This window comes from Engraulis encrasicolus, unplaced genomic scaffold (assembly GCF_034702125.1).
Source record: "Engraulis encrasicolus isolate BLACKSEA-1 unplaced genomic scaffold, IST_EnEncr_1.0 scaffold_26_np1212, whole genome shotgun sequence".
Taxonomy (NCBI): Eukaryota; Metazoa; Chordata; class Actinopteri; order Clupeiformes; family Engraulidae; genus Engraulis; species Engraulis encrasicolus.
The window spans coordinates 1,312,467-1,337,466 of NW_026945555.1; the positions used below are offsets into that span (position 1 = coordinate 1,312,467).

Consider the following 25,000-nt stretch of genomic DNA (forward strand, 5'->3'; position numbering starts at 1 on the left):
GGTGATGACTCCTCTGACATTCTCTTTCTGCACCAACTGCACGACAAGACACACAGTGTTAAAAGTGAGAGGTTGCACAATGCGCGCCCGCACACACACACACACACGCACAGTTTAGTACTTTTATTTGGATCTCACCATAAAGGCAGCATTACAAATCCAAATAGTGATGAAAGCAAATGTCATAGCAATCAGTAGGGCCTGATCAGAATCATAAGGGTCATATGCAGTACATTACACTGGGTCAGAATGGCCTGGTTAATTTAAGTTGTTTAGGGGTAGACATGGCACCTCCTTCGCCATATTGCTAAACTACCAATTGATGCAGAAATTGAGCAGTATTTAGCAGTCGTTTTTTAATTGTCTTTTTTTAAGTCCACATAGCTGCAGTTCACACAATGCAAGCCTAACACACACACACACACACACACACACTTGTATAATCTATCTTTGTGAGGACCTTCCATTGACTCCAATGCATTTTACTAGCATTCAGTAGTGAATGCTACACTGTGCCCTGACCAAAACAATCCTTAACTCAAGGCTGTCAGTAAACAAATGTTTTTGTTTTTTTAGTTTTTCGTCAACAAACAACATATATAATGGCTGTGTGGAAAGCAAAGGTGAAATGTCAGATTTTGTCCTCACAACAGTATGAGAGCGAGAGAGCGAGAGAGCGAGAGAGAGAGAGAGAGAGCGAGAGAGCGAGAGAGAGAGAGAGACAAACAGACAGACAGACAGACAGACGTCGCTGCACGTTGCTTTCATTCATTGTATCATATTTGATCACCTCTTCTGTCATGGATTTGAACGGGAGGGCTCCGAGGATCACCGTCTCGTCCACACGGTTGTACCATTTCCGGGACGATATCTTCTCCATAATGACATTATAGGCTAATGTCGGGTAGAACAATATTCTTGCCAACGCGCCAGCCATCTTGCAGACTTACTCACTGTGTCAGAATGAAACATGTAAACCAACTTGTTGTTCTGGGCAGAAGTGTCATCCATCCATGCTGGCTGTAGAAGTCGTTTCTTCGTTTGTTTGACCTTGGCTGTTGTGTGTTGTTGGAGAATTTTACCTGGCGCCCCCTGCTGGCCCTGGAGGGGTAGAGAAGGGTGCTGTTCAGTGTTCATTCATTCATAGATTACTACTGTATTATATAAAATTATTAATACACATGGCCTATGGGGTGTATTATTATCCTAGTATAGAATAAGAGAAAGTTAACTCATAAGCCGCGCTTTAGATATTAGCGTTCACTGAACAAAACATCTAAACATTCTTATAATTGTAGTTACCCAAACTAAACTAAACTAATTGAATGCTGAAGTTACAACTGTTGCGGGTGGGAAAAAAGTTGAACTCAGCATCTGTCAAATGTGCACGTGCCCCCTCAGTCGACACCATTGAGAGTAAATAGAATGGAGGCCAAAATTCTATTTCATTGTTGAAGCCAAGTTGGAGCCAAGTTGGAGCCAAGGTTGGACCCAAAAAGACCAAAAAAGGGCCAAATCCCATTCATTCCTATGAGAGACATAAAACCCTGTATCTCCCTTAAATGCCACTCCAGGGGGATCATTTTTCGCTCAACTAGTAGGTCCCCTTGCTCTCCAACTTACCAGGGTGGTGATTTTTTGTGGTGATGTTTTATTTTAGAGAGATATTAAAAGTTAAATTGACCAATGAGCATCAGAACATGGTTTGATTGACAGTTAGAAGTCGTTAGTCTGGTTGCGCGTTCCGAACATTGACAGTAGATGGTTCCGAACCAGCTTTTTTTTTTTTTTTTTTTTTTTTTTTTTTTTTTTTTTTTTTATTATTGAAAAAAGGATCTGATACAAAAAGAATCAAGTTTACAGATAACAGCTATACATCCACTAAATGTAGTAGGATTTTCATTAAAAATTGTGGAAGTATAAAGACACACAAACATATAAGAACAAACTAGAGATGATTACGGATGTTATACATTGTACATTTTAAACGTGTATTAATTGCATTAGGGCACATTGAATGATGAATTGAAGATAGGTACTGTTTTAAGTCCTTCTTAAAAATGAAAAATAAAGGTTTTCTTTTTTGGACTTTACATTTGTGAATAAAAAATTTTGCTAAAAAAAGAAATAGATTGATAAGATAGTCCCGTTGTGTGGTATTGTTTGTGTCCTCTGGAGCACCAAAATACATGACCTCCATGGTCAGTGTAAAGTCCTTGTCAATACATTCTTTAATAAAGTCAGTCAAAAAGAACCAGAACACTTTTGAGTAGTTACAGCTCCAGAATAAATGTTCCACAGTTTCAGGGTGAGAGAGACAGAAAGAACAATCAGGAGAAATGGGGGAGAATATTGACAGTCTTTGGTTACAAGGGTAACATCTATGTATAATCTTGAGAGAGACTTCAGCTACTTTATTTGTGATCATAAATTGTTTCCTGAGTGACCAAAATCTTAACCAATTGATATTTTCAAACTTATTATTCCAGTAACTAACACAAGCAGGGGTGGAACTATTATGTGTCAACAGGATAGATCTTATTTTTTTGTTAGAGAACTCATTGCTGATAAACAGCTTACCATCAATAAAGAGAGAAGAGGGATTAAAGTCTGGCGGAGACTGACAAAGACCTTTAGGACAGGTGTCAAGAAGAAACCTGATACCAGATGGTATAGCATCAAAGATTATTGCATATTCTTTAGGTGGTACAGGAAAAGAAAACTTGTCCATAAAGTCTCTATATGTAAATAATACACTATTCTCATCAAATAGTTGTGAAACCAAGATGATATTCTTGTCCAGCCAAGACTGGAAAAATAAAGTTTTGTTCTTGTAAGTTATATCCTTATTATTCCATATAGAATATGAGTGTGGTGAGAAATTGTGATTGTACATTAGAGACCAGCAGGAAAGCATTTGTTTGTGGAAGTTTGCTAGGGCCAAAGGAAGCTTAGATATGCTGTAATTACATCGAGTAAGAAAACTAAAACCTCCCACAGATTTAAAAATGTGGTTAGGGATACAGTTCCACATGGAAGCAGGATCTTTAAGGAGTAGCTTTGCCCATTTTACTTTAAAAGAGTTGTTAAGCAAAGAAAAGTCAATGAGATTGAAACCACCTGACGAGTGATCAGCCATCATAACATTCTTTTTAATTAAGTGAGATCTAGATCTCCATACAAAATCTACTATTAACCTGTCTAGTTTCTGGCAAAAGTCTTGTGGGACATCTAGGACCATTGCTGGATAAATGACTCGGGATAAGGCTTCAGTTTTTGCAAGTAAGACTCTTCCAGGGGGATTCTCCTTCCTAATCTCCCACCACCACTTTTGTCAGGGGCCACTGCGGTCACCCACAAACATCTGAGGAGGAGCCGCCACCATTGTCACCACCTGGACCAAGGACCCTGTGCTGCGGTCACCCACAAACATCTGAGGAGGAGGCGCCACCATTGTCACCACCTGGACCAAGGACCTGTGCTGCGGTCACCCACACACATCTGAGGAGGAGGCGCCACCATTGTCACCACCTGGACCAAGGACCTGTGCTGCGGTCACCCACACACATCTGAGGAGGAGGCGCCACCAAGGTGTTGTGCAGGACCACTGCTGTCCACGTTACTCCGTATGTTACGTAGTGTTCTTATGTATCACAGTGTATACTATTGAAAAGCAAAAAAAATCCTCGCACACTGGCATAGCACATCATAGTGTTGTATGTAATGGTACATACATTTATGGATTATTACTCTTATACGTTTTGTTTATAGTACACTCAATTTTAAAAGATTGTGCCAGCGCATTCACATGTGTGCAGACCTGTGGCCCAATGTTATGTACATGTATTTTTTTGTAGTTCGTGTATGACATGGATCCTGTTCTCATCTTTCATGTTCATTTGCATTATTATTATTTTTTTCTACAGCTCAAGATGTGTAGTCATCCACACCTGAGAAGGGGCCCAGCACCTCCTAGGATCTGCTCTCCACAACTATCTTCACACCACTTCATTGTTTTAACAAGCTTAATAAATGATAAAATATGACTGCCCATACTTTTTGTTTCCTAATTATTTTGCAATACTGGTTAACACGGTCTTAACACACTGTAACTGTCAGTTTAAATTAATGAACAGAAGAATCTCAAGTACTGGTAATGCATCGCTTTAGAAGCTTCTGGGGAAAAGTTAAATCTTTGTTTGCATATTTATAAAGCTGTACATATGTAAAAAGAAGTGTTTTCTGAATCCTGTTGAAAGCAAAAGTCTGAAATGACTGTGTTGACTGAATGAGAGCAACTAACATCTCCGTGACTGCCTCGACGTCGATGGGGCCTGGGAAACAACCTTCAGGTTTGTGAAGATGACAGCTGTGAAACGGAAAGGTTTAGATTCGTCATTTGTAAATGGCAAAGCATTCAACGGGAGTTATTTATGTGTTGCAGGAATGGGTGTAATTCTTGGTGTGGGTGGTGGACAGAGGTGTTGAAAGTAAAGGCATAAAATAAACAAATATCTTTCCGTGACACCAGTAACTTATTCGAGTACAGAGTAGGCCTCAGTCTGTATGTACTTGTCCTCCGATCAGCTAGTTTGTGGTGGGTCCTCCTTGTTGGGGTTTCAGAATCAACACGGTCTGGCTATGTCTGTCTATCCCATCAGTTGCAATGGCGAAAAAGGTGCAACAGCCAATGTGCTAGTGTACTTACAAAACATAACTTGTACGTTTACTTGTGATGTGGGTGTCACCAGAGGTAAACGTGTCCCCACCACTTTTTCCCACAAACATATTTCAAGAATAGCATACACAAACAATATGCCATAGCGATGTCTCCACCACTTGTAAAGACACTACACTTTAGCAGAAATTAAGTCTCCCAACTTCGGACTGGCACATGCTAGCCACTAGCTAATATGGTGTACGGTCAGTCAATGTGTACGGTATATTGTACTGTTTACAAACTAACTCCAAGACTACATCCAGCCCTTGAACACTATTACATGAATATTATATTTTCCATCCTTGTCGATCGCCAGATTCACTCATGAGATGTATAGGGTGGTACTGTTACATTCGAGGGTTTCGTTGTTTATTAATACTACCAGCAACCAAGCCCCGAGCATTGTGCGAAGTCTCATAACAAAGATTATGATGTCACAATCGTCTCCCCGGCCCGTAGAGGGGCGGGACATGATTTGAATTTAGCGTTGTCTGATTGGGTGTTTTGTTGTCCAATCAGCACCTGCGTTTGGCGTTGCTAAGGTGGAATGTAAGTTGGAATGTTCCCAAATCTGGCTTCAAAGCGTTGAATGGCAAATAGCGTTGGTTTGGCGTCCATTCTATTTACTGTCAATGGTCGACACTCATCACGCGCGCCTGTAGATTTTCTCAAAGCAAGCAGTCATTTGGGATTTTTAAGCAAGACCTGACATGGTCATGATGACCCAATGAATAAAGAATCCAGACAACAAACACTTACTACATACACTGTTAACAACAACTCAGAATACACACAGTCAGTGTAAATAAAATGTCGAATTTTCCATTTAGGGTAGAACTGTAGTGGGCTGGGTCATTTGATTAGCAGTGTTTATTTTGTCACTGCACGCAAATGTTCCATTGACCTGCACGCACAAGGACTTTATTACTGGATATATGGTGCAGGCAAAACTGTCATTTATCACTAGAGCGATACATACCTTATTAATTAAAAAAAAATAAAAGCTCCACCCCCGCTCCCCTTTTTTAGAGTTTGATGGTAAATGCAGGAAAGACACAGACAGCCATTTTGCACCCTTCCCTTGCAAGACTGGCCAAGGCTGCTGCCACAGAGTTGCCTTATGAAGACAATTACGCGAAACAAATAGCGGGTTTACTCCTTTTAAAAACGACCTGTCATCGTGGCAGTGACTTAGGGTAACAGCTGACAGCTGTGTCTAAGTGTCGGTGCAAAGGGTAAGTATTTTAAGATCACGGTATCAATGATATTTTCCCCCCAGAAATTGTTTCCCAGCTGTCTAAAGTCAAGAGCTAGCTAACGTTAGCTAGGGCTAACATCTAGCTAGCCAGCTAGCGCTAGCCAAGTTAGCTAGCTCTGTTGGACAACAGCGTGTTAGCTGTTGGTTAGCATGCCAACCAAAATTAAAAAAGGGTGTTGCACAGCTGCACTGCTGCTAATAATTCTCTGACACAAAGCTGTCAAATGACTGAAGAAGAGTTGGCATTGTGTCCGTTCAAATGTAAACCCCAGTGATACTGTTGTTAGCAACGTCTGTTTCACATTTCAACAGTTTAGTTTATGTGACCGTAATAATGTGCACAGTCCAACATTATGAGGCTACCTTAGGACAACGAGCTAGGTCCAGTTATAACGATAGAACCTCTCTGGTTCTATATAATGATGGCTGGTTGGTGATAGTTGCTGGGGGAGCTAGTTCTACCACAGCCCTTCTTCTACAAACTGGGGTGGTTTCACGGTGGGTGGGGTAGCACCCCAACGTTGGTTGTTACCAGGGCCATGGCCATATACCACAGTGTCCATCCAGCTGATTTTTTGTGCATGCCAGAAGTGTAAGCTACTTAAAACCCCGTTACAGCCAATGTAGCAACTATCATGGCCACTGACAACAGTGTGGTCAGAGAGAGTAGAGAGAACTTAAAGAATCTCTGGTGTGGTGGTGGTGGTGGTGTCTTTACCTGTCCAATGTTACACAGCGACTTGCTATGGGAATCAGCTGTCAGTCAGCTAGGGGGGCTTGTTATGACATCTGATTTTTTTTTTCTTGTTTCCCCCCACCGGAATAATTTCCTGTTTTGCCAATAAGTCAGTAAGTTTAAAGCCACTTGGTGCGTGACGACTTGCGTCTGTGCGACTTGTGTGTTGTGGTGTAGGACTTTCTAGCTGTCTAGCAGCATGTCTGCCCTAACTACTAACGGGCCCGAGGGTTCTTCCTTGTGTCATCATCAGCACAGCTGCTTCAGGACCAGAGCTGTATCAAAGGACTGGTGAACCCCAGCAGAGTTGGCCGGCCCAGTGGTTAGACAGCCCATGAGTCAGACAATAAGCCATAGGCTACATGTCAACGCCCAGATGGGAAACTCCAACTCCCACAGCACACAAGTGCACACTGTACACAGTATACGACGTCATCCTACCTTGTGCCCCTTTAACTTAACTCCTTTACTCCTGAAGCAGCTTTGTAGTATAGGCCCCGTGTTTGTTTATTGCCATTGTTTACATGTTGGCGTAGCCGCACAAATAGACCAAGCGCGACATGAGCGAGGCGAGCGACGAAAGTAATTGTCTTTGTATTGAGTCGCGGGACAAAAGCGATTCTGGAGACTAGAAACGATTCGCACGCAGAGAGAGAGCGACAGTTTGAAGTTGAAATCTGGGCTACTTTCTATGACGCCGTTTGGCTTGGAAAGTGGATCCATGGATGTAATATTGGCATGACTGTTCCACTGATGGAGAAGTATTGACCACCAGGTTATGGCTAGCCTAGAGGTAAGAGGAGCAGTGAAGCGCATCCCCCAAATTGTGGAGTTATGTTACTGTAGTGTGTGTGTGTGTGTGTGTGTGTGTGTGCGCAAAGTCATTTACAATAAGCCCTTTTACTCGGCGGCCATCTTGGCTACACCTCAGGGTCGCAATTTGGGTCGTAATTTCAGATTATTCAGACCAGGCGAATCAAGGCGGCGAGATGATTGGATAGCAAGCAATTGGCTCTTGTTGCCAACCAGGTACAAGCATGCGCCATGTTGGCATAACAAACTGGCCCTGTTCATTCCTATGGACGCTTTCTGAAGGGTTCCGTCTCCTCACATACAGACAGTCTTGTGTGTGTGTGTGTGTGTGTGTGTGTGTGTGTGTGTGTGTGTGTGTGTGTGTGTGTGTGTGTGTGTGTGTGTGTGTGTGTGTGTGTGTTGTAGTGTGTGTGTGTGTGTGTGTGTGTGTGTGTGTGTGTGTGTCTCCTGCAGAGGGATGAGCATGCAGTCGGCCTTCAGGCGTTCCCAGTAGGCCTGAGGAATGGACTGCTTGGGCACTCCAGGCCAGTGTGTGTGTGTGTGTGTGCGTGTGCGTGTGCGTGTGCGTGTGTGTGTGCGTGTGTGTGTGTGTGTGCGTGTGTGTGTGTGTGTGTGTGTGTGTGTGTGTGTGTGTTCCCCTGGCTGTTTGGTGTGAAAGTACTCCTTGGGCAGGCAAGAGTCTGTGTATGAAAGCAGCAGATAGGGTGTGTGTGTGTGTGTGTGTGTGTGTGTGTGTGTGTGTGTGTGTGTGTGTGTGTGTGTGTGTGTGTGTGTGAGACTGGGTGTACTGGTGTGCACCAAGTATTGCTGTGTTTTGCGCCCCCCAAAAGGAAGGCCTCCTCCTCACCCTTCTCTCTCTCTCTTCTGTTTTCTCCTATTTTCCTTTCGCAGAGTGGAAGAGAGGAGAGGAGACGAGACGAGAGGAGAGGAGAGCTGACCAGGAGAAAAGAGAGAAGAGAAGAGAAAAGAGGAGAGGAGAGGAGCACTTCTAGTGGAAACTGAGGACCCCCAGGGTAAGTGGATTTACTTCTGGAGATGCAGCAACATGAATCTGTTTGGTGTACACCCACAGATACTCTGATTCAAGATTCAAGACTCAAGATTCTTTTTATTTGTCCCGAGGGAAATTTGTCTTGGACATACATTGCCAATTGTCCCTCGGGTCAAAAGTCATGCTTACCTGGTTGTCAAGGGCAACAGTGATGCTTTCCTGGTTGGCATGGCAACAGCAGTGTTTCCCACAGAAATTTTGGAAACTATGGGGGCAGCCGAGGTTTATTTTGTCCGGGGGGGGGGGGGGGGGGGGGGGGGGGGGGGGCGGGGGGGGGGGGGGGGGGGGGGGGGGGGGGGGGGGGGGGGGGGCGGGGGGGGGGGGGGGGGGGGGGGGGGGGGGGGGGGGGGGGGGGGGGGGGGGCGGGGGGGGGGCAGGGTGGGGGGTGGGTGGGGGGTGGGGGGGGGGCGGGGGGGGGGGGGGGGGGGGGGGGGGGGGGTTCTCACACGGGCCTTTTGGGGGGGGGGGAGGGGGGGGGGGGGGGGGGGGGTGTTGTATTCACGCAGCGTAAATACAAAACGGCAAAACAATGACTACATTATGACATTGGCGCATGGAGAAACTGTAGGCCTGGGCCTATATTTCAGCCATTTATATTTTGAGAAATAAGGCTACCCATGGCTACCAAGATTTTACCCATGACTTGTATAATAGTAGTACATTGTCATTGTCAAAAAATGCAGTACAGTGAATAATTTCTGTTTACAACACAGTTTCATTCGTCCCTCATGCAGGGGTCTGGAAACAATAATAAAACAAAATAGGAGCAGAGATAAGAATTTAAGAGCACTGTGAAATTGTTAACGCATAGACAAAAAGGGTCTTAGAGGGTAGGCTATGCCTTTTCCCCCACACATATCTGTAGGCGTACACATTCTACATGAGGGGTGCTGGTCACAGGGCCATTTTTTTCCAAATTCCTCCCATTAAAAGGGCTGAACAACATATTACACATTTATGTCTATATTCACATTCATTACACATTCATTTCTATATTTCTATATGTCTCCTCTGCTGTGTCAATGAAGGTCTGTCACCAAACTCATTACAACTGTAAAACAAAGCCTAGGGAGTGTTAGTAAACTCATCCCAACTGTCCCTTCTCTGAAGGTTTTTTATATTGCTCCCAAACCCAAGTAAACTACAACAACTTGACTAGGCTTTTGATCCCTGTCTTTCAAGCACTTGTGGTTCTCTCTCTCTATAGCAGGGGTGCCCAACCTTTTTTTAACCAAGATCTACTTTTGAAGTTGATGGTCTGCCGTGATCTACCAAGTCAAATTCAAGGATGTCAGTATGAAAATTTAAGACCACCATTTATTAATCACCATTATTATGAACAAAATGTTTTCAGTAGGCTACTATGGCCGTATCTTTTCAGTGTGTTTTTAAAGTGTGTTTTTAAAGTGTATCTTTACAAAGCAATGCAGCACTGATAGTATGCAGAGATAATTTCAGTCATACACAAGTCATAAACAACTGAAACAATTTCAAAATGATAAACATTTGGTATATAAAAGGCACATAGGCCCTATTTCTAAAATATGATGAAGCATTATCATGCCTTCAGTGGTATAGGCTACAAATTAAAAAGGGCTCAGAAATTCACCATTTGTTATGGGTAAATAGTAGGCTAGAGAGAGAGAGAGAGAGAGAGAGAGAGAGAGAGAGCAATGAGAGAACTCATTGGATTGGTTAACACCCCTGTTAAGTGTGACTTCTTCTATGAAGGTTTTTTTTTTCCAGCTCTCAGGGGCAGTAGCACAGCAAAGGCTTTCTATTGTGAGTTTGGCCAATCGTTTTGTCCACAACTGAAGCAAGAAACAGCACAAATTGAAGTGAATTCCATACATGTCAACAACTAACATTTCCCTTACACGCGGCACGCGATGTAAACGCAGTTAGCGATGATGCATGCGACTAGCGATTTGGACGAAGATCCTCGCATATCGGCGTGTCATAACGCATCGTTGCGCACATGTTCTGTTACTCACCCGATGTTACACGTGTGCACACATGAATCAACTGTAATACCCTTACGGTCACTTCCTAATGCTTTCCCCTCATTCTGTGTTACCGTGGGACTACTTATAACCAATACAGAGTCTATAGGATGTATTTACTCCAGGAGGAAAATGCGAAGGAAATTCAAAATCGTAATTCAAATCGTTTTTAACAAAAACGGATATCGTTAAAAAAAAAAAAAAAAAAGTAAAAAAAGTAAAAAAAAAAAAAAATTTTTTTTTTTTTTTTTTTACATTTTCGTAAACTATGGCGGCCAAATTTAAACTATGGCGGGCCGCCATAGTTTCCTCAATGTATGGGAAACACTGCAACAGTGATGCTTACCTGGTTGCTGACGGCAACAGTGAGGCTTACCTGGTTGCCAAGGGCGACAGTTTAAATTACTTGGTTGTCAGGGGCAGCAGTGAGGCTTACCTGGTTGTCGAGGGCAACAGTGATGCTTACCTGGTTGTCGAGGGCAACAGTGTGGTACGCTGGCATTGTTACTCATAGCAAACACTATAAAGTACAGTATGTGTGTATTTATACCCATTTGTCAGGGAGCCTTGACTGCATCTGAGCGTGCTTTAAGCGGCATACTGCATACTCATGAACGGCGTGACGTTTTCCATGTGCATTACGCCCATTTGTGGGGGAAAACAACCCATGCAAGTCAATTGGTGATGTTGGGGTTTAATAAACGAAAGATATGGACCTGTAGACTAGCGTTGTTCACGCACAACATGCCGAAAACGTGTTGTGTTGCCGGCTGTTCAAATAATAGAGCCAAACAGCCGTGGCTGAAGCATGGACTGTGTTCATTTAGACAAGCCGATGTAGCATGTAAGTTGATGAGACATTTGGTTTGTTTTCACCCATAAAGGGGCGTAACTCACATTTACAAGCAATGTACCTGGATGGCCGTTGATGCCTGTACTGTTTGGTGAGTGCTGTAAATATAAACTGGTGTGAAGCGCTCTCCACCAATGACACCATGACCACGTCACCATGGTGATGGAAGCGTTGGTGTCCTCATTGAACAGCTCTGCTGAAGAGACGAGTTGCTTCCATTAAGTGACAACCATGTTGCCATGGTTACACCAGCATGCCGCCCACGCCCCCAGCATGTGGCGGCAGGAGGATTCCAGAATGGGAGCGTTGTGGTGGCGGCCTCTGGGGCGTGTGTGTGTGTGTGTGTGTGTGTGTGTGTGTGTGTGTGTGTGTGTGTGTGTGTGTGTGTGTGTGTGTGTGTTTTCAGACTATAGTCCTGCCTGGCAACACTAACCCTGGAAGTAGAGTAGAGTAGAGTAGAGTAGAGTAGAGTACAGTAGAGTAGAGTACAGTAGAGTAGAGTAGTCGTGAATGGAGTAGAGTAGAGTAGTATAGAGTAGAGTAGAGTAGTATAGAGTAGAGTAGAGTAGAGTTCACTAGACTAGAGTAGAGTAGAGTAGAGTAGTATAGAGTAGTATAGAGTAGAGTAGAGTAGAGTAGTGTAGAGTAGAGTACAGTAGAGTAGTAGAGTAGAGTAGAGTAGAGTAGAGTAGAGTAGAGTAGAGTAGTAGAGTAGAGTAGAGTAGAGTAGAGTTCAGTAGAGTAGAGTAGTGTAGAGTAGAGTAGAGTATAGTTCAGTAGAGTAGAGTATAATTCAGTAGAGTATAGTTCAGTAGAGTAGAGTAGAGTAGAGTTCAGTAGAGTATAGTTCAGTAGAGTAGAGTAGAGTAGAGTAGTGTAGAGTAGTGTAGAGTACAATAGAGTAGAGTAGAGTAGAGTAGAGTATAGTTCAGTAGTGTAGAGTAGAGTAGAGTTCAGTAGAGTACAGTAGAGTAGAGTAGAGTATAGTTCAGTAGAGAAGTGTAGAGTAGAGTAGAGTAGAGTAGAGTAGTGTACAGGCATGCAAACTTGCCACCTTTCGGCGAAATTCGCCGTTTTCAAATCAAAATGGGTCATTTCTGTGAATCGTGCAGATCCGAGGAGAAAATTGAAGGGGGGTGGGGGGGGGGGGAGGAAAATTTGGGGGGGGGGGGGGTGGGGGGGGCTCGAGCGAGGAGAAAAGTGTAGGCCTACCGCAGAAAATGTCACTCTGTAATGACAGGAGAGATGCTACAACCGACAACGACGTTTGACCAATCACAGTATTTGTATGTGTCGGCAGAGCCAATAACAAGAACGAGCTCAATCTAAGTCCCGCCCTTCATACTTTGGAAAACAGCGGTAAACCGGAGTCTCTTCAGTCGGCTGGACTGGCGAGAATTACTTTCTCAATCAATATGAAAATGCCCAGACGATCTGTCACAGATAACGTTTCCCAGAGAGGTGTGAGTGAGTTTGCATGGTTTTGCAAGTCTGCATGGTTATCGAACAGGTACCCCACACCTCTCATGATCAAATGGCTTAACTGCTCTAATATTCATTTCGGCGTAAAGTTATGCACAATTGCTATTTAAGATCATGATTCTGCAGGCCTTTTCTTGCATGACAACAATAAACAGGACGCTAGCATTTCGATGAGAAGTGAGTGGATGTAACAGCGACAGTTGGTTTAGTTGTTTTTCCTGATATAATTTGACTCAGCAGCTTCCCTGCCTTCGTGAAAAAGTATTTTCTTCTCAAGAGAGCTCCGTTAATGAAAGCTTGGTTACACGCCGCGTGTTCCTCTTATGCTGCTTCGGTTAATTTAATTGTTTGACATGTCCATGCACGTCAACAGTAGAATATTTCATTTTTCTGTTTGCTGTATTGTTTAGCTACCGGTAGGGCGATACTAATTATAGGCAATGCAATTGACATCTGATTTTTGCGCGAGTGGATCCAACCGGCAGTAGAGTTTAATGACTGAGTGGGCTGTGGGGGAAAGGCTAAAGTAGCTACCAGGTAATAAACCAGGTGAAGAAGCGCATGTAGCCTGCGCGAGGTAACCCAACATCGTGCATCACTGCAGGCCGTAATGCGCAAGAGAGGGAGAGAGGGGGAGAGAGAAGCATAGGCCAGTCCGTCTAACCTTTGACACGGGACAAATTACAACAGTAGGCATAATCATTCCAAGGTGTAATCCCTAGTATATCATGACCTATTAAAAAATTATACCGATTTATATTTAGTGGAACATACTTTTTTTTTCAAGGTCAAAGTTGGAGCTTTCCTCCCGCCCCTACTCCATTTTCCACAGGGAGGAGATAACAGATACTAGGTGAATGGTCTAAAATTTGAGCTGTTTGAGTAACATTTCAGTAGCTAATTCAAACTGTGACAAAGTGTTTGTTTTTTTTTTTGTATTGCAAGTTTTGATGATTAAATATGCTAATGAGATCACAAACCAAGCAAGTGTTGAGGGGTTGGTGTGGAGAGGAGACTGCTGAGAGGAGGGGGTTCTTAGTTGCCATTGAGGGGCATTAGTTGATTTTATTTTTTAATGGGCCTACTAAGGGTTTTGATGAGGTCAATGGGGTGTTGGGGAAACTTGCGATGAGAACCACTGCTCTATCGTGATGTAATTTAAAAACCTATTCTAGCCTATCTATCTACCCACCCACCCCCTCCCCCATCAGACATGACAGCTAAATCATGGAGTAACAAAGTTGGTTGGCAGTTCTCATATTCACTGTCCCTTGGCCGCTGGAGTATGCTCAAAATTCACAATTTAAGGACGTTTTTAGCTAAATCTTCTCCCCCCTAGTTTGAGACAGTTATGACCATCCACTGCGCACACCACACACATGCACCTGCCTGCGTGTGTGTGCACTGCACTAAGCCGTGCCGTGCCGCCCCGCCCCGCCCCACCCCGCCGCGCCGCGCCGCACTCTTGTCACCTTTTTCACCCCTGACCTGTTTGCATGCCTGAGTGTAGAGTAGAGTAGAATAGAGTAGAGTAGAGTAGAATAGAGTACAGTAGAGTAGAGTACAGTAGAGTAGAGTACAGTACAGTAGAGTAGAGTACAGTAGAGTAGAGTACAGTAGAGTACAGTAGAGTAGAGTACAGTAGAGTAGAGTACAGTACAGTACAGTACAGTAGAGTAGAGTACAGTAGAGTACAGTACAGTAGAGTACAGTACAGTAGAGTACAGTAGAGTAGAGTACAGTAGAGTAGAGTAGAGTAGAGTAGAGTAGAGTAGAGTACAGTAGAGTAGAATAGAGTACAGTACAGTAGAGTAGAGTACAGTAGAGTAGAATAGAGTACAGTAGAGTACAGTACAGTAGAGTAGAATAGAGTACAGTACAGTACAGTAGAGTAGAGTAGAGTAGAGTAGAATACAGTACAGTACAGTAGAGTAGAGTAGAGTACTTTTCTTTATCCAGAAGGAAATGAAGGTGTCATCGATCTAACATAAATACACAATACAAAGCAGACACAAAGACCTACTACACATGATTGTACATTGCTGTGAACACGGCACACACTTGAGTACAGCCATCAGCCTTACAGCTGTTCACATACCCTAACACACACACACACACACACACACACACACACACACACACACACACACACACACACACACACACACACACACAAGGTAAGCTCCTGGTAGGGTTTTTGCAGTGCACACACAAAAATGTCCTGGGTGATTGTCCTGTGTTGAGAGTCTCTCAGTGCAGTAAAAGTGTGTGTGTGTGGGGGGGGGGGGGGGTGTGAGTGATAGAGAGAGAGAGTGTCCCTTGAGGGTGTGAGTGAGGGTCCGGTTGCTAGGCAACACGTCTTCCTCTGGGGAAGCCGAAGGCTGTGGCCTAGTGTGATCTCACAAGGTCGTGACCTCTGACCTCACAACTTGTGACCTTCTGTGACCTCTGATGGAGCATTCCTTTTTATTTTACTTGCAATCGTTTTGTTTTCTCTTTACTGTAAAACTTCAAGAGGCCCATTTTATTCTTCATTTTTTCCAATACTGGTTTTTCCATTTTGTTTTTTGTCTTGGTTGGCATCATCCAGAATATTGTCCTTATTCCATACTAGGGGTTGACCGATACGCTTAAAAAATGCAGATATCGACCCGATATATATATCAGTCTGTCCTTATTCCATACTGTCCATAGTCTTGCACTTTAAATGTCTGTATGAGTACTGTCTATGTCCATGTATAAGTACTGTCTATGTCTATACTGTCTATGTCCTTACCTAGATTAGTCTATGTCTGCATGGGAAAGCAAGAAATGTAATTTCAAATTCTTTGTATGACCAGTGCATGTAAAGAAATTGACAATAAAACCTACTTGACTTGACTTGACTACTGCATGATGTAGGACATCCAGAATAAGCTTACTGCCCTTTATAATATTATTCCATACCGCCTGATATAGATATGATATCATCCATTCCGGAATGCTGTCATGATTCCATAGTGTCTAATATAGCTATGACATCATCCGGATGTCTGTCTGTCTACATTCCATGGAGCTTAATTTAGGCGTAGGCCATTAGAAGTATCCCGCCCTGATGCCCCTTAAGGGCTCTGCATACATTCACGTGCGCACTTTGGCGCGTTTGGTGCGAGAACCATTAATGACGTCATCACTTGCGCCAGACTATTCATACTTCAAAAGGCTTTCGCTCGCATTGTCGGAAGTGCCCTCTGCTGTTCATGAGAGAAACGGCAGTATCTTTCGCAACTCACAGCGTGAGTTCTACGGATGTATAAAATAGAAAGCCAAACACGGCTGCTGTAGGGCTACTGAATGTCTGACTTGTGACTTACCACATTGAAACATATATTTTTTGTTGTAGCCTACATTGCCAGATCATTCCAAGACCATGTGAGAGCATTGTTCTGGCGGCAGAATTTATAAATAGATCGCCGAACACAACGTGCTTCTGAACAAAGTAAACAATTGTTTCACTGAACAACATTTAAGAGAGAAGATAAAATAACTCTCTAGGACATTTTATTATCCTCAAAATGATTCTGTAGTAGCCTACAGTAGTTGTAGCCTGGGTTTTCAGGCCGACCAGCGGTCCGTTTCTCGATTCTTGTCGTCTTACCATTCCCTTGGATTTAGTGGTGAGCGTCGTGTTGAGAGAGAGTTGAGCCGCTCTTACGAAGGACGTTGCTACCGTCGTTAGCAAAGACACTTTCGAGATACGGACCCCAGAACGGAGCCTGTGCCGGTGCCCACAGCAGTTGCGTTCGCTGTGTTGTAGTTCCAAACCTGCTGGTGGTGTATATCGCCCCCCAGTGATCCACAGCATTCTAGAATTTGGAGTGTTGCTGCTTTCAGCTCACTAACCATCCCAACCCTCCTCTCCTCTCCCCTCTTCTCCTCTTCTCCTCTTCTCCTCTCCTCTCCTCTCCTCTCCTCTCCTCTCCTCTCCGCTCATCTCCGCTCATCTCCGCTCATCTCATCTCCTCTCATCTCCTCTCCTCTCCTCTCTCTTTGGCTCTCCTCTCCTTTTCCCTCCTCTCCTCTCCTTCCTCTTCTCCTCTGCTCCTCTGCTCCTCCTCTCCTCTCCTCTCCTCTCCTCTCCTCTCTCCTCCTTCCCTTCCCTCTCCTCTCCTCTCCTCTCCTCTCCTCTCCTCTCCTCTCATCCCTGTGGGTCGCGTCATGCTTTATATAGCCTAGTCTGTTTATCGTGTGTGTGTGTGTGTGTGTCTCTCTGCGTGCGTTTACATAGTGGAGTTGTCACCTGTTGCGGAGGCCTTGGCCTACTGATCCCACTACTGTCCCTGGAGACGTGCGCGCGCGTGTGTGTGTGCGTGCGTGCGCGCGCGCGCGCGTGCGAGTCTGTGTGTAGCATGGAAGTTACTACAGACTGGTGGGTGTCGCTGTGGCCTTCACCTGCTGATTGTGTGTGTGTCTCCAGTGGAGTCTGATACCCAAGATGGCTACCTTAGCTTTAGTGTGGCACACACACTTCTCTTTCTCTGTTCTCCTCTCCTCTCCTCTCCCCACTCATCTCCACTCCTCTCCTCTCCTCTCCCCTCTCCTCCTCTCCTCTCCTCTCCTCTCCTCTCCTCTCCTCTCCTCTCCTCTCCTCTCCTCTTCTCTCCTCTCCTCTCCTCTCCACTCATCTCCTCTCCTCTCCTCCCCTCCCCTCTCCTTTCTCCTCTCATTCCCTCCACTCTCCACTCCTCCTCTCCTCTCCTCTCCTTTCTCCTCTCCTCTCCTCTCCTTTCCTCTCTTCTCTTCTCTCCTTTCCTCTCTTCTCTCCCCTCCTCTCCTCCCCACTCTCCCCGCTCCTTCTCCTCTCCTCTCCCCTTCTCCTCTCCTCTCCTCTCCTCTCCTCTCCTCTCCCCTCCTCTCCCCTCCTCTCCTCTCCTCTCGCCTCCTCCCCTGTCCTCTCCTCTCCTCTCCTCTCCTCCCCTCTCCTCTCCTCCTCCTCTCCTCTCTTTCCCTCCCCTCTCTTCTCCTTTCCTCTCCTCTCCTCCCTCTCTCTCTCCTCCTCTCTCCTCTCATCTCATCTCATCTCATCTCATCTCATCTCCTCTCCTCTCTTCTCCTCTCCTCTCCTCTCATCTCATCTCATCTCATCTCATCTCATCTCATCTCATCTCATCTCATCTCATCTCATCTCCTCTCCTCTCCTCTCTCTCTCCTCTCCTCTCCTCTCCTCTCCTCTCCTCTCCTCCCCCCTCTCCTCTCCTCTCCTCTCCTCTCCTCTCCTCTCCTCTCCTCCCCTCCTCTCCTCTCCTCTCCTCTCCTCCCCTCTCCACTCCTCTCCTCTCCCTCTCTCCTCTCCTCTCCCCTCCCCTCCTCTCCTCTCCTCTCATCTGCTCTCCTCTCCTCTCCTCTATTCTTCTCTCCTTTTCTCCCCTCTCCTCTCCTCTCATCTCCTTTATTCTACTCTCCCCTCTCCTCTCCTCTCCTCTCCTCTCCTCTCCTCTCCTCTCCTCTCCTCCCCTCTCCACTCCTCTCCTCTCCTCTCCACTCACCTCCTCTCCTCTCGCCCCCTCCCCTTCTCTCGCCTCGCCTCCTCTCCTCTCCTCTCCTCTCCTCTCCTCTCCTCTCCTCCTCCTCTCCCCTCTCCTCTATTCTCCTCTCCTCTCCTCTCCTCTCCTCTCCTCTCCTCCCCCCTCTCCTCTCCTCTCCTCTCCTCTCTCCTCCTCTCTCCTCTCCCCTCCTCTCCTCTCCTCTCCTCTCCTCCCCCTCTTCCTCTCCTCTCCTCTCCACTCACCTCCTCTCACCTCCTCTCCTCTCCTCTCCTCTCCTCTCCCCTCCTCTCCTCTCCTCTCCTCTCCTCTCCTCCCCTCTCCTCTCCTCCCCTCTCCTCTCCTCTCCTCTCCTCTCTCTTTCCTCTCTCTTTCCTCTCCTCTCTCTTTCCTCTCCTCTGTAGAGACAGTATGTTGGGTAACTGGGTTGGTTGTTTACCTCTGTGGTGTGTGTGTGTGTGTGTGTGTGTGTGTGTGTGTGTGTGTGTGTGTGTGTAAGGAGTGGTTGAGTCCTTACCTTCTCACAGGGAGTATCTTGGTTACCTGTGTGTGTGTGTGTGTGTGTGTGTGTGTGTGTGTGTGTGTGTGTGTGTGTGTGTAGAGATCATGTTGCTGCTGACATGACTCCTGCTCACATGTACACACATATTTTCACCTACACACACACATGCCCACACACATGCCCACACATGCACACACACACACACACACACACACACCTTTTCACCTACACACACGCACACACACCTTTTCACCTACACACACACACACACACCTTTTCACCTACACACACACACACACACACAGGCCCACACACACATGCCCACACGCACACACACACACACGTCCCCCACATGACCACATGCCCTGTACACCTCTACACCTGTGCGCTACAGGCTGAGCTCTGTGGACCTGCTCAATCTGACTCTACTAATTAATAGAGATGCACAGGATCCCAGATCCGCTTCCGGATCTGGCAGGATAATTGGGTTTTTCACCGGATCCGGATCCGGCAGGATCTTAAGCAGTGGATCTGGTATCCGGCAGTTACCTAAAAATCATGATCTGGTGCATCTCTAGCCTAGGTTTTACAGTCAGTCTTTCACAACCCCAATCGCTGCATGGAGTGAAAGCCCTTTGGAAGCGGCCAGTTGCAGGCAGTGTGGCAGTAAGCCAATGAGTCTAAAAAATAGTTTGAGCCAAAGTAATAAAAAGGTCCAGTTCGAGTAGGCTATGTGTTTCAACCCTTACGTAGGATCCGGTATCCGGTTCCGGATCCGGCAGGATCTTAAGCAGTGGGTCCGGTATCCGGCAGGATCCTAAAATTAAGGATCCGGTGCATCTCTAGTTATTAATGAATTGGCGTTATCTGTTCTCCTGCCTACAGCACACCACAGGGCTCAGCATTGGCTACATTACTGTAGTGCGTGCCTGTGCGTGCGTGTGTGCGCCTGTGCGTCTGTGTGTGCGTGCCTGCCTGTGCGTGCGTGCGTGCGTGCGTGTGTGCGTGCGTGCGCGCGCCTGTGGGTGTCTATCCCTGTCCCTCAGTCTCTCCCCCATGCTTGCCCCCTTCTCCTACTCACTTTTGGCCGCGTGTGTGTGTGTGTGTGTGTGTGTGTGTATGTGTGTGTGTGTGTGTGTGTGTGTGTGTGTGTGTGTGTGTGTGTGTGTGTTGTGCTAATGTGTGTGTGTGTGTGTGTGTGTGTGTGTGTGTGTGTTTGTTGGTGTGTTTTGTGAGTTGCGACTATGCTGCATGTACTGTATGTCACATTGTGGCCTGTGATGGTGTTGTCGTTATTGTTTGTTTGTTTTTGTTATTGTTTGTGTAATTGTTTGTTTTTGTTAATGTTTGTGTTATTGTTTGTTTTTGTTATTGTTGGTTGGTTGTTGTTGTCCCATGTCTGATGTGTGTCCTGTGTTCTTTGTTCTGTGTGTTTGTGTGTGTGTGTGTGTGTGTGTGTGTGTGTGTGTCCGTCCGTCCGTCCGTCCCTCTGTCCCTGTAGTGGTTGCCTGTTGCGCTGGATGGCTAGTGTGGAGGCCGAGGTGCGATACCTCTCCCCCCAGGAACCTCATGTCCCGATGGGGCCGCCACACTGCGACATGCCCCTCTCTGCCCTGGAGGCTGGCGGGTAAGAATGCACACGAGCATCCCCATATGCTGCCCATATGCCCATAGCATCCCCATGTAGCCCATATGCCCATAGCATCCCCATATGCCCATAGCATCCCCATGTAGCCCATAGCATCCCCATGTAGCCCATAGCATCCCCATATGCTGCCCATAGCATCCCCATATGCCCATAGCATCCCCATGTAGCCCATAGCATCCCCATATGCCCATAGCATCCCCATGTAGCCCATATGCCCATAGCATCCCCATATGCCCATAGCATCCCCATATGCCCATAGCATCCCCATGTAGCCCATATGCCCATAGCATCCCCATGTAGCCCATAGCATCCCCATATGCCCATAGCATCCCCATGTAGCCCATAGCATCCCCATATGCCCACATGCCCATAGCATCCTCATATGCCCATATGCCCATAGCATCCCCATGTAGCCCATAGCATCCCAATGTAGCCCATATGCCCATATGCCCATAGCATCCCCATATGCTGCCCATAGCATCCCCATGTAGCCCATATGCCCATAGCATCCCCATATGCCCATAGCATCCCCATGTAGCCCATAGCATCCCCATGTAGCCCATATGCCCATAGCATCCCCATATGCCCATAGCATCCCCATGTAGCCCATATGCCCATAGCATCCCCATGTAGCCCATAGCATCCCCATGTAGCCCATATGCCCATAGCATCCCCATGTAGCCCATATGCCCATAGCATCCCCATGTAGCCCATATGCCCATAGCATCCCCATGTAGCCCATATGCCCATAGCATCCCCATGTAGCCCATATGCCCATAGCATCCCCATGTAGCTCATATGCCCATAGCATCCCCATATGCCCATATGCCCATAGCATCCCCATGTAGCCCATAGCATCCCCATGTAGCCCATAGCATCCCCATGTAGCCCACATGCCCATAGCATCCCCATGTAGCCCATATGCCCATAGCATCCCCATGTAGCCCATATGCCCATAGCATCCCCATGTAGCCCACATGCCCATAGCATCCCCATGTAGCCCATATGCCCATAGCATCCCCATGTAGCCCATAGCATCCCCATATGCCCATAGCATCCCCATGTAGCCCATATGCCCATAGCATCCCCATATGCCCATAGCATCCCCATGTAGCTCATATGCCCATAGCATCCCCATGTAGCCCATATGCCCATAGCATCCCCATGTAGCCCATATGCCCATAGCATCCCCATATGCCCATAGCATCCCCATGTAGCCCATAGCATCCCCATGTAGCCCATATGCCCATAGCATCCCCATGTAGCCCCCATATGCCCATAGCATCCTCATGTAGCACACATGCCCATAGCATCCTCATGTAGCACACATGCCCATAGCATCCCCATGTAGCCCATATGCCCATAGCATCCCCATATGCCCATAGCATCCCCATGTAGCCCATATGCCCATAGCATCCCCATATGCCCATAGCATCCCCATGTAGCCCATATGCCCATAGCATCCCCATGTAGCCCATATGCCCATAGCATCCCCATGTAGCCCATAGCATCCCCATGTAGCCCACATGCCCATAGCATCCCCATGTAGCCCATATGCCCATAGCATCCCCATGTGGCCCACATGCCCATAGCATCCCCATATTCCCATAGCATCCCCATATGCCCATAGCATCCCCATGTAGCCCACATGCCCATAGCATCCCCATGTAGCCCATATGCCCATAGCATCCCCAGATATGACCTGCGAAAAACAATCAAAGCAGCAAAAAGAGAATATAGGCATAAGATTGAGGAACAGCTAGAAGGGAATGACTCAAGAAATATGTGGCAGGGACTGCACATGATTTCAGATCTAAAGGGGAAAAAATCCAACATCCAAGTCTCTCATCCCTCACTTGCAGACGAGCTGAACCAGTTCTATACACGTTTTGAGGTCAACACCAAACCTCCAGTAAGAGCCCCATCCTTTTCTCACTTCTCTGACCCAGGCCTAATGCTCACAGAGCATTCTGACGGGGACCATTACTGCATGGTATGGGAACTGCTCTCAAGCCAACAGGAGAGCTCTTCAGAGGGTTGTGCGTACAGCTCAGAATATATGCGGCTGTGACTTACCCTCCATACTGGAACTATTTGAGGGAAGGAGCATCAGGAAGGCAAAGAAAATCTTGGCTGATCCTAGTCACCCCAACCATGAACTGTTTACTATGTTACCATCTGGGAAACGGTACAGAAGCCTGAAATCTCATACTACCAGACTCCAAAGTAGTTTCTTCCACCAAGCAATAAGATTACTGAATTCATGCTGAAGACAACAAGGCACTTTCTTTGCACTTTTTTCCCCCCCCCCCCCCTCTTTTTATTTTAATTTTTTTTTTTTTTAATCTTTTTGAGGACACAAGAAAAACACAACAATTTTTACTCTTTATAGGCTTCAAACCTATAATAAGACGTAATAAACTAATCTTGAATCTTGAATCTTGAATCTTGAATGTAGCCCATATGCCCATAGCATCCCCATGTAGCCCACATGCCCATAGCATCCCCATGTAGCCCATATGCCCATAGCATCCCCATGTAGCCCATAGCATCCCCATGTAGCCCATAGCATCCCCATGTAGCCCATATGCCCATAGCATCCCCATGTAGCCCATATGCCCATAGCATCCCCATGTAGCCCATAGCATCCCCATGTAGCCCATATGCCCATAGCATCCCCATGTAGCCCATATGCCCATAGCATCCCCATGTAGCCCATATGCCCATAGCATCCCCATATGCCCATAGCATCCCCATGTAGCCCACATGCCCATTTGGGATGCAAATTATCGATTAATTAATTAATCATTAGTTGATAGTAGGCCTGTCACGATAACAATTTTTGCCAGACGATAACGATAACAAGAAATTATTGCGATAATCGATAATATTGTCTCTCTCGCCATTTTCAAACAATATAATGTGCAATAAAAAACACTGCTATGCAAGGTGCGGCCTCCTTCTTGAAACATCAGACTCAGTGGTTTAAATAATTAAGATTGACGCCTGCTCCAAGAAGAAATGTGTCAAACAATATAATGACGTAAAAATGCAATAAATAATAAAAATGTGACTACACCCCTTCACATTTTTAAAGCATCACGGCGGGGGATATATATATGTTTTTAAATACATCCCCATGGAGCACAATAGGCTCTAAATAGGCTTTTTTGTATTTATTATTAAGGTAAGTTATATAGTCTTTCTTTAACATTTTCTGTTATTTATCTTTCTCAAGCACACTGAATGGCTTATGTGCCTATCCATGGTGTGATGTAAAATAACCTACTGGTGGGGTATTGTTAAGTTAATTCACACATTATTACTTAGACAGCTTATTTCAAACAAATACACGTTGTTACTAGCTAATTGTCAGTCAAAACCCAAATAAGCCCTGTTAAAGGCATTTCAACATCAGCAAAAAGCAAAAGAGCATGAACAGATGCACAAGTTCCAGCTCTCTCTCTCTCTCTCTCTCTCTCTCTCTCTCTCTCTCTCTCTCTCTCTCTGATACCCTCGACTGGAACAAGTTGCAATTATGCGCACTTTAAAGTCCTTTATGAACGCCCATACATTGATTCTTATGAGTTATGAGTCGCCATGCCTCTGTTTCCCCTGTAGCGCGCTCAACCGTTCACATTCTCCTGGTGTGACAGATTTAAATCCACAAATCTTATCTTCATGATTTGCTTGCGGACTGCCTACTCATATCGTTAGGTCTAAATAAACAAGAAATATAGCGAAAATCACAAAAAGAACAGACAACGAACGTCGGGGTAGGATGTGCATTGAAATAATAGTGGAAACTCGGCGAGGTTTAAAATAACAGCCTCATAGCAAGTTTGTCGCGACGGCACCACTATTTCATGTTTGCACAAACACGTCTTCGTCGTGGATATTGGGTTGCTGCGCATGTTTCAAAATGACACTGGAAGAATATTGCGCTCCTAGTCTCTAGCGCTGATTCTTTGTCGAGGCTTATAAGCGACGCGCGGGAACACCAGCGTTCTATTTCAAAGACGCAAGTAGCCAGATCAATGCACTTTTTTTCCAACCAGAACTGCACTGCACTTAAATTACACCAACATTTAAGCGTCATTGCGCTGCGTTGGCCTATAACGCGCCATCAGTAGTCTGGCTACGGTAGAGAAAGGGAGAGAGGGAAAACAAAACATCACGCAAATAACTTATCGTTACTTATCGGGGCCAGAAAAGTGATCGTTCTTGTAAAAAGTTATCGTCCGATTTATTGACTTATCGTATATCGTGACAGGCTTAGTTGATAGCCTTATCGATCGACTTACAATTAATTGTTTATTAAGTTTTCCCCCGAAATCTCGATGTTTCTCGGGAAAAAACTACTAAATCTAAAAAAAATGATTAAAAATTGAGATAAAATACCACATTTTTAT

General features: G+C 45.7%; 2 protein-coding genes and 1 long non-coding RNA gene across 3 annotated transcripts in view; 2 read left to right on the forward strand and 1 right to left on the reverse strand.

Moving 5' to 3' along the window:
• ptpmt1 (protein tyrosine phosphatase mitochondrial 1) overlaps nt 1-1,032 on the reverse strand; it is a 3,781-nt gene extending 2,749 nt beyond the window's left edge. Inside the window, exons 1-2 of the mRNA XM_063192917.1 lie at nt 791-1,032; nt 1-36 (exon numbers count right to left, since the gene is read on the reverse strand). The exon at nt 1-36 is cut by the window's left edge and continues 45 nt beyond it. Coding sequence (XP_063048987.1) covers nt 1-36; nt 791-937 — 183 coding nt within the window. The 5' untranslated portion in view covers nt 938-1,032. The remainder of the gene's footprint in view (nt 37-790) is intronic.
• Nucleotides 1,033-3,301: 2,269 nt separating this feature from the next.
• Nucleotides 3,302-4,055, forward strand: LOC134442966 (uncharacterized). Its single transcript, XR_010033519.1, has 2 exons — nt 3,302-3,591; nt 3,927-4,055. It is a non-coding gene; the product is annotated as an uncharacterized LOC134442966 (long non-coding RNA).
• Nucleotides 4,056-5,771: 1,716 nt separating this feature from the next.
• Nucleotides 5,772-25,000, forward strand: part of celf1 (cugbp, Elav-like family member 1) — a 60,000-nt gene continuing 40,771 nt past the window's right edge. Inside the window, exons 1-3 of the mRNA XM_063192921.1 lie at nt 5,772-5,955; nt 8,419-8,540; nt 20,442-20,567. Coding sequence (XP_063048991.1) covers nt 20,461-20,567 — 107 coding nt within the window. The 5' untranslated portion in view covers nt 5,772-5,955; nt 8,419-8,540; nt 20,442-20,460. The remainder of the gene's footprint in view (nt 5,956-8,418; nt 8,541-20,441; nt 20,568-25,000) is intronic.